General features: G+C 45.7%; 1 protein-coding gene across 2 annotated transcripts in view; it reads left to right on the top strand.

Moving 5' to 3' along the window:
• LOC101910707 (BEN domain-containing protein 5) overlaps positions 1-14149 on the top strand; it is a 965145-nt gene that overhangs the window by 947120 nt on the left and 3876 nt on the right. For both annotated transcript variants that reach the window (XM_055814853.1, XM_055814852.1), the window contains exon 12: positions 3256-3352. In XM_055814853.1, coding sequence (XP_055670828.1) covers positions 3256-3352 — 97 coding nt within the window. The remainder of the gene's footprint in view (positions 1-3255; positions 3353-14149) is intronic.

Below are 14149 nucleotides of genomic sequence, written 5' to 3'. Positions count from 1 at the left end.
TGTGGGCAAAAGCACAGCATGTGTGATTGCAGAAAGGAAGCTGGTTGAAAAACAAACAAACAAACAAACAAGCCACTCAGCAAAAGTGGGTTCTGATTGTAGTTGCAGTTATTTTCATGCCCACGACATACTGTAGGCCAAAGTAGAGCCCGGGTCTTCCATGCACCTGCACATAAATGCAAATGTTATTGCCTTGATTTGTTTTTCTCCATCACTTCTGCACATGCATGCTGCCTGTACTCGCTGAGCGCGTCAGGCCATGCCTTGCCCAGGCTAGGCAGCCACAGGGAGAGACTTACTGCTGCTTCAGGTTTTATGCATCGAGTGCCTGACTTCCATGACAGAAACTGCTCATCCTTTACTGAGATGGCAGGCAGAACTGGGGGGGTGGGATGGCTCGAGACACTAGTATTACAACATGCACATTTTCTATTCCATGCTGGTTCGAGCCTCTTTCCACCAGTGCTGATTGCAAGCTGTTCCCATTTTGTGACTTTTCAGCGGCTGCATGTGGCACAGGGGTGCATGTCCAGTGTCTTCACAGTGCCTGCCTACCTGTGTGTCCATGCTCCTCAAAATGCCTTTACCTTTCCTGGTGATCTTAGCAAACATGAAGTCTGTATGGGCTGCAAAACATAGTAAGAACTGTAGAAAAATGGGGTGAAGTAGCCTTAGAGGCTCTTCTATATACTTCCTTTTCCAAACTTCATGCAGGACCAGTTAAACCTAAACCATTCATGTCTGCTGTGGGTTTAACCTGTTCTTCAAGACCTCTGGTCTGGAGATTTCCAGATGTGCTAAGGCAAGTTGTTCCAGTGGTTAACTGTCCTTACCTTTAGAAAGGTGCTCCTAAGGCCCAAGTCCAGCAGAAGAACTGGATTCCTCCAGGTCATGGTTAAGGCAGAGTTGTAAGGTACCACGCAGGAGCTCGTGTAGCCACTTCCTCAGCTGCACCCGCTCTCAGCTAAGGGCTTCCTCCCCCAGGACGCAGGTCAGGTGTTTCCCACTGTGCAAACACAAGCGATGTAGAGAGACAAAGAAAAGGGCAGCAGGGCCATTGCTGGCAGAGGAGCCTTCCAAGATTGGCGCTGACAAAATATCCTAGAGACTTTACTGAGTCCAATTACTACTTTATGTCTTTAAAGTGCTGAGTAAATGAAAGAAACGACAAGATCAAGCTATGTTAGTCTTCTCAATCCCTTAAATGTTTGACAGCCCTCTCCCCTTTCTTGCTTCCTCAGACTACTTTGAACTCTTAACCTTTGCCGCTGCTTTGAGTTCACAACTGCAGAAACCAAACTACCCCCAGCCATCCCCAAATTCCAATAACAATAACAAAACATTTTCAAAGCCAACGCTGCCCTCCCTCAAATGGATGAAACTTTAAGCTGTCTCTAACTTTCTGAACTTTCATGCACGTACAGTTTGTCTCGTCCGTCAGTGCTGGCAGGCTGCAGGGGAGCTGCTGGGTACTGCGGCAGCCCTGAGACAGCCGGTGCTGTTTCACACAACCAACTATCCCTGTCCACACAGACAACAGCCGTGAACACCAGCTGTTCAGGCTGTGCTGTACTGTTGGGTGGCAGAATATAGATGCCTGCAGCACATATGGTATTAGGATCGCAATGATAATATCAGGGTAGACCCTGAAAGAGAAGGGATACATCCATGTGACCATCCCTAGGCGCAGGAGTGGGAACTGGAAAAGTGGGAGCAGATCACTGGAGAGAAAAGCAGCGTCAGGAGTCATCCTCAGCCACTAGAACTGGGCTTGGCTGCAGTGTGAGGGGAGCTGGTGGCTGGCTTTTTGCAGAACTAGAGCTAAAGACTAAGTCAAATCAGTTCGACCTCCCCTTTAAATAAATAAATAAATGATAAACAGAGATCTCATGGTAATGCCTGAACCTGATGTCTCATGCTCACTTGTTTTGATGTGTCTAATGTAAGTGGGTGGGTAATAAAAGCTTCATTTAGAAGCTAGCATCTTCACAGGCACTGCTGGAAGCCCCTGGGACACTGCACTTCTGGAATCTTCCTCTAATGGAAACATCAGCAGATAACTATTGATAAAGCAGAGCATGCACGCATGCACACCAAACAACCCAGCAGCAGTTTATTTTCCTCAACTGCTGGGTGTCGGAGGCAGAGGTGTATTTAGATTCCCCAGGTGATGTACCCACCTTAGCTACTGCATCAGCGCTCCTGAAAAGGCCATTATGATGACCATTTGGGTCACTGCACTGGCAAAGCGTGTGGCTGTTGTAGCCTGGATAGGCATCAGTTCGAAAAAGGCAAATAAAGGAGTCCTCAGCCCTTGTAATACAGCTGTGGATAATGGCATCAATTCCATCTCTCCCAGTTGGACATCACCCTGTACGTGATAAGTAGGCGCTGCTCTGTCACAGGCAGACCCAGTGCTGACGTTTCACATGAGCGGGAAATTTACCCCATGGACCTGTTGTCTCAGATATGGTTTTTCAACACATTTGCAGGTTATTCAGCTTCCTTTTAGGCAAATGAGTCTTCAGGAAGGTCTGGTTCCTGTGCCTGCAAGGTCTCGGTGGCAGCTCCGAGGTGCAGCACCTCCCTAGCGTTGGGCTCAGCTGAAGAGGGAACTGTGGCTAGTGAGAAGAGCCCCTGGAGTTACTGCTGACCTCCTTAAGGTAATCTGCTCTCCTTCCAGTTCAGTGCCAAAATCGCTATTTCAAGTCCTGAATACAACAGAGTTAAAGAACAGTATATCCTCCCAGGACAGTGGAGGGGGCACCGCTAAAGATCTGGAGGGCTACAGCCTTAATCCCAACCTTGAGTTTGTGCACTGGTCCATGGCTGGTTCATACTATGACACTGTTGACATTGCTTCCTGGATGCAAGCACAGAAATACTGCCTGTAGCCAAGCACTTTTAGGTAATTATTTTTGCTGAATGTGGAAATTGTAAGGCCCCTTTTGTCTAGTGTATTACTTCATGACAACCACTGGGATCTGCAGCCAGGAATGGGGGAAAGGGAGAATGTTTCCTCTTGTCTGCAGTTTTATGCAGCATCTGCCTGTGAAAACAAGAAGCAAACAAGATGACCCCCACTTTATCTGCTTGCGCAAGTCATTTTGCCTGAAGCCTGAGCACTGTGGGATGGTTAATGTAAAACTTGTTCATGCATTAAATAGGAGTAATTTACCTTTAGACTCTGCTTTTTTCTTATTATTACTTTTAATTATTAAAACAAAAAAAATCTCCTTAATTAAAACCTCACAGATATGAAGCTTGGAAGAAATGTGGCCAGGACTTTCTTGGATTACTACAGGCTGAATTCCTTGGTGGACAGACCACTAGCACCTACTCCTAAAACCCGGTAGGTCAGAAAGCAATTTCTCTTGCTTTAGCAGGGCTGCTTTTTAATACCTTTCATTACTAAACTTCAGTGCTACTGCATTACGGCTTTATAATAAGCATGTTAGTCTAACTGTGCTTATATTATTGAAATTCCATTCGGAAATAAAGCATTTATGATCAGGAAAGATACCGGGTTTATGTCTGAAAAAATATCCAAAAAAGAGGATTTGGGAGATATTGATATCTTTCCTGAATTCTGTCTGCTGTACACCAATCTCACACCAGTATCTTTAATGGACTTACCCTTCATGTATCTCCCGAGAGAGAGAGGAGAATCAGACCCACTTTATTTTGAAAAGTTTTAATTCTGGAATTGAAAAATCTTTCAGTGCTTCAGGAAATTACCAGCAAGCCTGTGCTAAAGGCAGGGTTCTCCATTTCCCCATGGACCTGCTGCAGTGCTGGCAGCCAGATGGCAGGTTCCTTCTGCCAGTCCAAATGGGAGCCTTTACTTGGGGATCCCCTCTCACCCTGTCTTTACTCCAGCTTTACAACCAGATTAAGTGGATGTTTGTCCAAAAGGAAGTATTTTTGGACATGAAGTAAGGCACCAGTGAGCAATGCACAAAGGTGTGAACAGAAGGCTTGAAATGCCCAAGCTTGAATCTGGCAGTGCTGCTGGCCTTCTGTCTGGTGTTGGCCAAGTGTCCCTTCAGTGTCAACTGTTTGTTGAGAACCATCATTCCTTGAACAGGCAAAGCTGTCTGAAAACATGAGGAGGGGAGCAGAGCAGGAACCAGAGCTCCTGTTTCATGGGAAGCACCATATTTGGAATTTGTCTCTGTTCCGAGAAAACAGCAATAACGCCTCCAAACTAAAAATCTCCAATTCAATGCATTTGGGCCAATGGGAACGTTTCATTTGGGTTTCAACTTTTAATAGCACAACCAAATACAATTTCTATTTTGCAGTGGAAAAGCCAATTCCAAATTGCCAAGGGAGGCAGCTGAGCCTTGAAATTCACTCCCTTCTTCTCCCCACTTTCCCCTCACCTCCCACCCGCCCTTAAAAAGGTACCTGTGGGAACAGTTTCTTGTTTGCAAAGGAACACTTTCCTACTGAAGATTTTCTAGGGATGGATAAGATGGATGTTACAAATATAAGCCCAGACCATAGAGCGACTGCTGGAGTTCCTCCCGCAGCCTTTAAAAATCCTCTCGGCGCAGCCATTCTGGCAGTTCCTTATATATGTGGTCAGAGCCAGTCTGACTGCCTTAGGTGTTTAAATGCCCTGCTTTGAGTCCTTCTCCCTTCCTCTGTTCGTGATCTTGACACAACAGTTTAGGCTGGCTCAAGGAGGATTGTCAGCGTTGCAGTTCTGAATGCTCTTATCTGCAGAGACCTGCAGGGTTAGCAGAGAAAAACATCCAGCATCTTCCTCTCCTCTGGAAATTGAATGTATCATTTCTCTCAGACTCCCAGGGGCCACAGCCTCCGAGGCTAAAACCCACAACTATTACTGAACCTAATTACCACCTGACAGCAAAGTGCTTTTCCGTAGCATCATTCAGTTACCTCATCAAAAAGAATGTTTGTTTGCTTTTTTCATTTTAAATTAAAGAACCACGGACAGTGGTAACTGAAGCATTTTAATCATATCAAATATCCATGTCCATCTCTATAGTGAAAGCCATGCCAGCAGGGAAAGATACACATCTATAATCAGGTTGCACAGAGCAAATTTTTCTCGTTCCTCCACCAGAGTCTAATGGGGTGAGGGATCTTTTGTCTGGGGAGTGCTACCTTGCAGTAAAATCCTAAATATGGTAAATGTTCAGACCAAAGCCAACAGAAGTTTAAGGAATAGATTTTTAAAGATTCATGTTGTTAATTTCCTGATAGCTTTCAAATACTGGCTTTTCCCTGTAAGTAGGCAAATGCCTTTTATTTGTATCCAGGGCTTTGCCACCTGACATTTGATCAGAGCCTGTATATATATATAAAACGTACGTCAGTGAAATGGAATTGTTCTTTGAAGCTGTCGTGTTAACTGCAAACCTGTCCACAAGAAAATCTTGCAAACTGCTGGGAAACACAGGGGAGATGATTGTGGCTTTAAATATGCCTTGGCTAGGCAGTGGCACTCAGAAAGGATTGGAATATGTAAAATAATACTAAATATCTGTGTAATCAGGACTAATTATGTGGCATGGTTATTAGCTTGAAACAGGACATGTTGTGCCCACAGTTTATGAAAATATATTAAAACATTACCAGATTCCACATACTCATTGAAAGAAAGCTGCAGAGTTAATAAACGTGTAAGGGATAACTAATTGGCTGCTTTGTCCCAGCCTACTACAGGCAGAACAATTTCTGTATGAGGGAATTAGTGCAGCCAGAACGTATTATAATGATAGCCCTGGAAATAGCAACAACCTGAAACACTTGCAGAGCACATCTGACTGAAAGATCTTTAAGAAGGAAGTGTTTATGTTGGCATCAGCATGTTGCAGAGAAGTAAACTGAGCTTTCTCTGACCTTCCCCCAGTTCCCTGGGAGCCCAGCCCAGTGGCCATGCAGTGTTTCCCACAGCCTGCAAGGGAAAGTCAGGACCTGTTTCAAACAGTAACCCTAACGCGCCTGGCAGTCCTCAGCATGGGAAGACCTCATGATCCTACAAAAATGCCCGGTTCAGACAGATAATGTCTGTTGTTACCAGCATGCTAAGCAATTATTTTCCTCAAAGTGATGTGTCTGTAGCAAGATAGGAAAGCATCAGTGACTCAGCTGGAGAGGGCAGGAAGGTTAGAATATTTTCCTATGTGAGCTAATGAATTAAAAGCCTTGCTGAAAATGCTGGACATCTTCTGGAGTGACAAGCTGGTAGGCCTATGAATTTCTAACAGTAAAAGAGATCTCTGGGCTGCCTACAGAAACTGCTGGAGAAAAGAGTGCTGCCACTTCGACCTGCTTCAGAGAGGCTCAGGGAAGTCCATCCTGGACACAAAGACATCTCTCTAAGGTTGGGTTAAGTGGACACAGAGCAGGAGAGCGCAGTGTAGAAAGGGCTGTCAGGTGGCAATGAAGGTTCATGCCCTTCCTCTCCTTCTTGTTATGTCCTTTTTTTAAGCTGCTCAGTGATCAGTAAATTCTGCTCCCACTGCACTCACTGGAATGCATTTGAGTAGGGCTCCCTTTGATGCTGCCGGTGGCACTGGGAGCTCTTCCACTTGCCGAGTCTCTGTCTTGCGCTCATTTCTTTCTACTTGTGCCAGAGTAAAGGTGAAGATTGCTTGGGTCGAAAGTGAGAAATGTCCTCCACTAAAATCTTTTGTAAAAGGTGAAAAATTTGGAAGAGACTAAGAGAAAGCAAAATACAGCTGTTACAGAGAATGGTTAAGGTAGGAAACCAGAATTTTTTGCTGAAAAATTTGCAAATGCCAGTCACCTTGCGCTGCCTTAAGTCCACCCCTTTGCCCATAGCAGCATTGCTCTGTTATTTCACTCTGGTTCACTGACTGCACAGCAGAGCCCTGCTCCAGCACAGCATCAGCAGAGGAGCTGCTGCCTCTTTAAACCAGTGACTTTTTTTTCTCTGAGAGCCACCATTTCCATGTTTCTCATTTTCTGCACACACTGGAGTTCAATTTATAGAAGTGCTGAGTGCTTACAACTCTGGCTGAGGTTAGGGGGGCTGGGCTTTGAACAGACACAATGTGGGTACCCTGAAAAATCCCACCTGGCCCTCCCTGTTGGAGCATTCTGCAACTTCTGTCTGCAGCACGTTTTCATGTGGGTATAACCCATGCTCTCTGCTCACGGGAGTGCTGGAAGAAAAATTCTTTCCTGTGTGGGAAGCTCACAGCTGCTGCACTGACACACATGAGAGAAAAGTCCAGGAGAAGACGAATAATTCTGCTAAGAGCAGGGATTTGATGGCATGCAGCAAATAATGCCTGGGGCCACACACTGAACAATAAAAGGACGGGACAAAATATTGACTGGCCCTTCATTAGTTGCTGCCTGTCCATCGTGCCCTGAATGAAACAGCAGTCTTGCTGAAGAAAAAGTAGGCTGTGATGAGGTAATTAAAGACCACATCAGAAGGCATATCTGCCAGGAGGTTGAATTAAAATTGTTCTGACAGCCTTTACTCTGGCAATTCCTCCTTTTGCTGCTTGACTTTGCAGCCTTAATGATGATGTATGAGTTCACAGCTGCATATCCAACAGGCTGGATAGACCCACGGGACTGTCCCGTCATCCTCAGAGGCGGTGGGCACCATCACCTGCATCACGCTGGGTGGAGCTGGGGAATGTCTTGTGTACAGGCACAATCTGTTTGGAGGCACTTCTGCCCGGGCAACTTAGCCCTTCAAGTTTTGAGCCCCACCTTGACCGTAAAGGGCTGGGTCCAGAGGTTGTGTGGTCTTACAGGCTCAGACTGATACCATCCCAGGGATTTGCTGCTTTCTGGCACCTGCTGTGTGTGGGTCTTTCTGTCCCACTGGATCTGGGATGTTCTTCCCAGTCCACCTCTTCCTGTGTTTCAGAAAAACTGCTCTCTACGCTTTGAAGCTCTGCTTTCAGGATTTTTGAGGTTTCACCTACACCCGGTAGTGCTTTCTTTGACCTGGCGATGACTGACATGAGCTGGGAGTGAAGCCACCCATCTGCTTTAAATAGATGGCTGCTTCTTGTCATTCTCCAGGGGCTCTCTTCGCGGCCATCCCCAGCTCACTTCTCCCAGACTTAAATCACTGTCTTGTCATCTTTTCCCCCACCATTTTCAGAAGCTAAGAGCAGAGCAGAGTCTAATAAACATAAAAACATGTTCCAGACCAGATTTGATCTCAGTACAACAGAGATCTGAAATACTCCATAGCTTCCAGGGCACAGGAGCATTGCAATGCTGTGAAAGGAGAGAAAGGAAAATTGGGCACCTTTTCTCTTTCTCTCATTGCTTCTCTCACATAGAAGGAGATGTTGCTGGTCATCTTTGAGCCATACATTCCTTTAGCTCTGGTGACAGGGCATAGGCATGGGTCAGTATAGGAATATAAAGTCCAATTAGCAAACTGGTTTGAGTGAAATGTCTGTGTGGGGCAAACAAACCACCTCCACCAACACATCGGCAAGGAGGCAGCTCAGATTTCTGCCGCACACTTCAGCCACACTGAGAGGCTACCACTGCTACTAAAAGCAAATGCAGTGTCTCTGTATTTTTTTTAATTTTTGTTGTTGTTGTTATTATTGTGAAATAAAACTGACTTCAAGGAGAAGTTCCCCGGAGCAATCCTGAAGATATATGTGGGTCTGGTCTTTCCCCTTGCCCACACACAGGCTCTTCACCTCCCCAGGCTACTTGTAACACCAGCGGCTTACCCTATACACTCCTGAGGAGGTGAAGGGACTCCCAGAAAGTCCCAAGGCACCAAAATGATGCCGGTATCACAAACACTACTGTCAATGCCTCTTGAATTGTGCAGATACAGCAAAGTAAATGTTTTTTTCCCCTTCCTCCAGTGCTGCTCCAGGGAAAGGTCAGCAAAACCACTTATAATTTGTAGAGAAAGGTGGAAATTAAATGAGGGCAGGGAAAAACAAAAAAGAGAAAAGAATTAAAAAAAAAAAAAAGAGAGAGAGAGAGAAAAGAAAAAAGGAAAGGTCAGGTTTCCATCGCCATCCCAGCTCCCTTGGAGGGAGGATTGCAACCTGCCTCAGGGATTTCACCAGGAAGGACCTGGTCCATGGGCACCCTATAGCTCTGTCGCTTTTCTAGGGACAAGTGGGACCAAACAATGATGTTTAAAAGCCTTCCTTACGTTACCGGCAGGGCCAGCTAGGGCTGCACTGCTGCACGATCCTACCAGCTAGCACAGAGACGCTGCCTCGCAGCTGGATCTTGCAGACTGTCTTACCTGGCTCCCTACTTGTTCAAACAGTTCAAAGCTCATATGAGTGTCTAAAAAACCCCTTGCTTTACCCTCCCATGTTAGCTGGTGCTCCTTTAAAAGGAAAATTTAAAAAACCCAACAAACTGCTGAGGAGTCAAACAATTTCAGTGTGCTTTCCAGAGCTGTGAATTGTATTAGTAATGGGAACACTACTATGGTTTATAAGGCAAATTATATGTTTTGCCTCAAAAATTAATTTTTGTTTTTTTCTCCTTCCCTATTGGTAATTATAATCTGTCAGCTCACTCCCACACATGTCTGCATATTTTATGCAACTCTTGATACTTGTAGCTGTCATTAAAGAAAACCCTTCAGGTTTTCAATGGTGACACATTTGCGTGGGTTCAATGAAAAGGATCCATTTGCCGTTTGGGGAGATCTGCAGTGCTTGGCCAGCTCCCAGCAGAGGGCTCACCAAAATTCCACATTACAACTATTACCTTGTCAAGCACTTGGGAACCAGAGCGAAGGCTGGCAGGATTTTACCCTGGATTTAAGCAAGCACACACTAAAGCACATGCAAACAGTCAAACACACCTCTGGCTTGGTCCTGCTTTCAGACAGTCCCTGAACAGAGGGTGTGTAAAAATACTTCAGGACTAGCCCAGGGAGCCAGTGTGCCTGACGGGTGGCTCAGCAGGAGAAAATAATCTGCATTACTGTATGAAGTAGATTGGGTCCATGTTAACAATCCCTTTCAAAATGAAAGTGCTGTCAGCTGATTTAATTTAATTTACTCTACCTTAATTTACTTTTGGAAATGAGCTAAATGAATAAATTGAATTATGGCTACTTTAACTCTGAAGGAGCATATCCACATAGGAGCTTACTGTGGTTTCACTAATCAGCTTTACATTTACACCCTAAATGTATTTGGATTAGCTCTCACAGGCATCCTCAGCATCCTCATATAGATATGCCTGGAGATACCCACCTGCTTTCTTCTTCCTTTCTTGGGTTTGTTGCTCTGAGGAAGCCAGGGCTCAGTAAGCAAATTTACAGCATCTGTGTTATTTCATGCCTCACCTCTGCCTGGACTTTCCCTGTATTTCTGAAGAGCAAGAGCACTCTGCTCTGAAAGCAGAGACAGCTGCTATGTGTGGGGTGGGTCAACATGGGTAATGTCTGATGTACATTGCACGTTAATCCCAATATCACATTGCTAACTTGAACAAGCTCAAGAGACTGTCATTTTCTGCTACACCTCATCAGGTAAGTGCAACCCATTATTCTACTGCTGCTCCTTAGGAAATAGGAGGACAGGAGACAAGACAAAATCTATTTCCATCCTCTCTGCAGCTTCCTGCTCCAGGGTCAGTAAAGATATACAACAATGGCTGGGTCTGAGCCATGTGCATTGCTTGTAATTGTGGCTACTTGTGTGATAATGTGGTTCCAGTTACAAGCTAATGACTCCTGCTTCCATCCACTGTCTCCTCGGTGAAGCAGGTGTCCTTGCTGCAGTGAGCTGGGGAAGGAGGCCAGGAACTAAGGGATGGATGGCAAGTAGCAGGATCCCTTCTGTGGCAAAGACATCTGCAAACTCTCCTGGGGAGCAGGCTCTAATATGACGCCTTCTCTAGGAGCAGCATGGACCAGCCCCTGCATTCAGAAAAGTAGGGCCACAGGGTACGGACCTGATGAGATTTCCAGATAGTGCCGGGATTCTCCATATACCACATTAGCGAGGTTTGTATGGCCCAGAAATCATAATCTGCTGTAATAGGTGGGTGGTCATCTGGCAAGCTTGAATTTGTGCTCACTTTCTGGAAACAGGCACTGGTGACTGCTTAGGGGAACAAAAAATATCAAGCCTGTGGTAATGGCTTGATTCTGACCTTTGCTCTAACATTTCAAATTTGTTTTTATCACTTCTAATTGGCCTTGCTTTGGAGCATGCACATTACCTAACTGCCAGGGCACTGGTTGTCATTATCTTCTGGGCCATTTGATTTGTGTTTTTCACATTTGAAACTTTTCAGATAATCCCAGAAAATACTGTGCTCCCCTCGCAGTGTCAGATATGGGCCTGGTTAATTGTACATCCCTGAGAGTGAAGTATTTGAAGTAATCAGGCGTTGATTGTTCAGCTGTGATGGACGTAATGGAAACGCATCTCTTCTGTGCAGAGGGGAAAGTGTAAAAAATTAGATCAGCAGCTACACAAAAGCAGACAGATTTCTTGGTTTCAGGGATCAGAGGTTAGCCATTTTCCAGCCTTGATGATTCATTTTTGATCCCACTCACGTGGCATCGATAACTTTTTTTCTCCGCCCTTTGCAATTTAAACACAAATTCTCTTGTATTTTGGCCTTCTTTAATACACCAGCTGCAAAGTCACTAATTCAAATCTATTGCTCCCCACCTCAACTTGCTTCACTGGATGGAAACAGAAGTCAAGAAACATTTGTGTGCGAAAGAGCTCAAAATGCCACAGCATAAGCGTGCTTATGGCGGTGGCTTTGTAGAGCTTAGCTGTTCTAAAACATTAGCCTGATGCATAAGTCTGCTGATTCATTTTCAGATCTTTAAAGGTTTCCTAACAATTAGAAATCCAGATACAGTTGTTTTAGATGGGAACATGTACACTACATTTGAGTAGTCTTATATAGGGCTTGTCTTCCTGCAGATGGGCTGAGAGAGCTGCAGACAGTAATAGGAGTATCCCCATTTTGCAGAATGCAAAAAAAAAAAGCATTGCTGGAAACACCACGATGTTAGACCTCAATGTGAATTATGCATCTGCTGTATTTAGATAGAAGCAATTTTGCTGTTGAAATCACAGGTTGGCATTTTTTTCCCATGGGATTCTGTAACTCAAAATTGTGTTGAGATCAAGCATGTAGTGGGGTGGGTTTTTTAGCTGTAAAGGTGAATGTATTCAGATTATTCAAGTGGTGATTTTTTGGATGTACAATTAGTTGACTGAGAGATGTGGTATAAATTTGGTATTGTAATTGCTATGCCTCTGAGATTTCAATTTGCAGAACAGTTTGCATGGCTGCAAGATTAATTGTTGTATGTGCTATGAGCATGCAGCAGAGTTGTGATTTGATCGTGACTGTCTCTCAGTTGGCTGTATGTCCAAAAAGATCAGTTTGTCACAAGTACTGGATGTGAACAGAGCAGTTGATACTCACGATGCTTCAGTTCAGTGGATGCCTGGGTGGCTGCTAAAAAGGGCCAGTGTCTAAAAATCGCACCTGTAAATGCTGTTGGTTACGCAGGATATTCTTTTTCTGTGTTACCCAAATCATGAAAAAGGAGGAGGTTTAAGAGCCATTTTTATTCTCTTTGCATGTTTCATTTTATACTGTTTCCCTCACTTGCAGAGAGGAGAACAGTAATGATGCTCAGCAGTGCTGCTCTAGTGGACTGGGTGCAGAGAATTCCCTGTCTGTATGGAGGAGCAGCCTCCGCGCACCCAGGAGCCGAGCCCTGCCTGCCCGTCCAGCGCCAGCTCTGCCCCCGGGAGCAGGCAGGCAGGCTGGCAGCAGTGACACCGGCAGTGCTGATGCAGCCCCAGGGCAGGGGATGGACTGACTGACTGGCTTTCCTATGTTTTCCGTGATACTCCATTTGGTCCACAGCTGCTGCTGCGTTTGGGTCTCCAGTGTTATCTAGGAACATGTCGATTTAATTATACATAGAACCAGAGAAACTGCGTGTTCTCACTTCAGTGTGCCTTTCAGGTCTCCCTCCCAGGATCCTAATTTATTTATTTTTGTCTCAGTGTTTATCTCCTCAAAATACCACTGTGCCTTATGTTGGTGATTGAACTGTGGAGATGCTGTAGATGCTGAACTGGTGGCAGCTATGACAGCAGTGAGGAGGGGAGGGCTAGAGGAGATAAAGCCCTCTAAACCCTGCGCCCCATCAGGCCCTACATTATTTCAATTCTTAAAAATGTATTTGAGTACCTCATTCTGCAAATAAAAGCATAAGCACTGACACACCCACACCTGCGTGGTGGGGAAGGCAGGTTTCTCCGTGTTGCTATGGCAGGCAGGTTTGGAGGGGCCCAGCTCCTCAGGGGCGAGTCAGGGTGGAAGGATCAAGAAACCTGGGTTTCCATCTCAGCTCTTTTCCTTTCAGTTCTTCCCAAGTCTGCTGCATGGCCTTCAGCAGGTCACTTCAGTTCTGTTAACGTGGCTGGGTGAGCAGATAGGTCCTCACCTTCCTAGTGTTTGTGTCTCAGTATGAACTGGTAGAGCACCGACACCAGCTTGGCTTGGACCTCCAGCTGCCTTAGTGAACACAGGTAACTGGTATTAGAGGGAGCAGACTGCATCCTTAAAGAATAGATCAGGCACAGGACCCTCTCCATTTTTGTCCTGCCATAGCAGTGGGGGGCAAACGAACAAAATCAGCAGGGTAGTGGGTACTGGGGGGCAAGCAGCTGTCTGAGTGGGTACCCTGAAAACTCATCGGAGCACCTTGGCTGGTGTGAGCAAGGCTGACAGTGTGGTTTGATTTCCTTCCTCAGGATGGGAATGGAGTCAGGTTTTGCTACTTTTACAAAGGAGGAGCCATCAAAAGGTGTATCTGCTTTCCCAGCTGCAGCACTGCCAGCTTGGTGAGGGGAGGTAATTCATGCTCTGCCAAGTGGGAGATGCAGCATGACAAGGTTGGAGCTTGGTACATGCAGGGAATGATGATGATCTCAGAGCTGGTGCTGCTTGGTGTGGAGGAAACACAGTCTCCACTGGCAGCCCGCAGGCAGGGTTGTAGGGCTGCCTCGGCTGCCAGAGAGCAGCCAGGAGCTGGTTCCTGTGGCTCCTGGTCCCAGTATTTTGCTCGAGGCACCTTTGCAGCTCCAGTGCTGGTAGGGGGCTGCGAGGTGGAGCTCCTGACTCT

Source organism: Falco peregrinus, chromosome 10 (genome assembly GCF_023634155.1).
Source record: "Falco peregrinus isolate bFalPer1 chromosome 10, bFalPer1.pri, whole genome shotgun sequence".
NCBI classification, from domain to species: Eukaryota; Metazoa; Chordata; class Aves; order Falconiformes; family Falconidae; genus Falco; species Falco peregrinus.
Note: the sequence above shows the minus strand (reverse complement) of the source record. Positions and strands in the feature narration are given on the sequence as shown.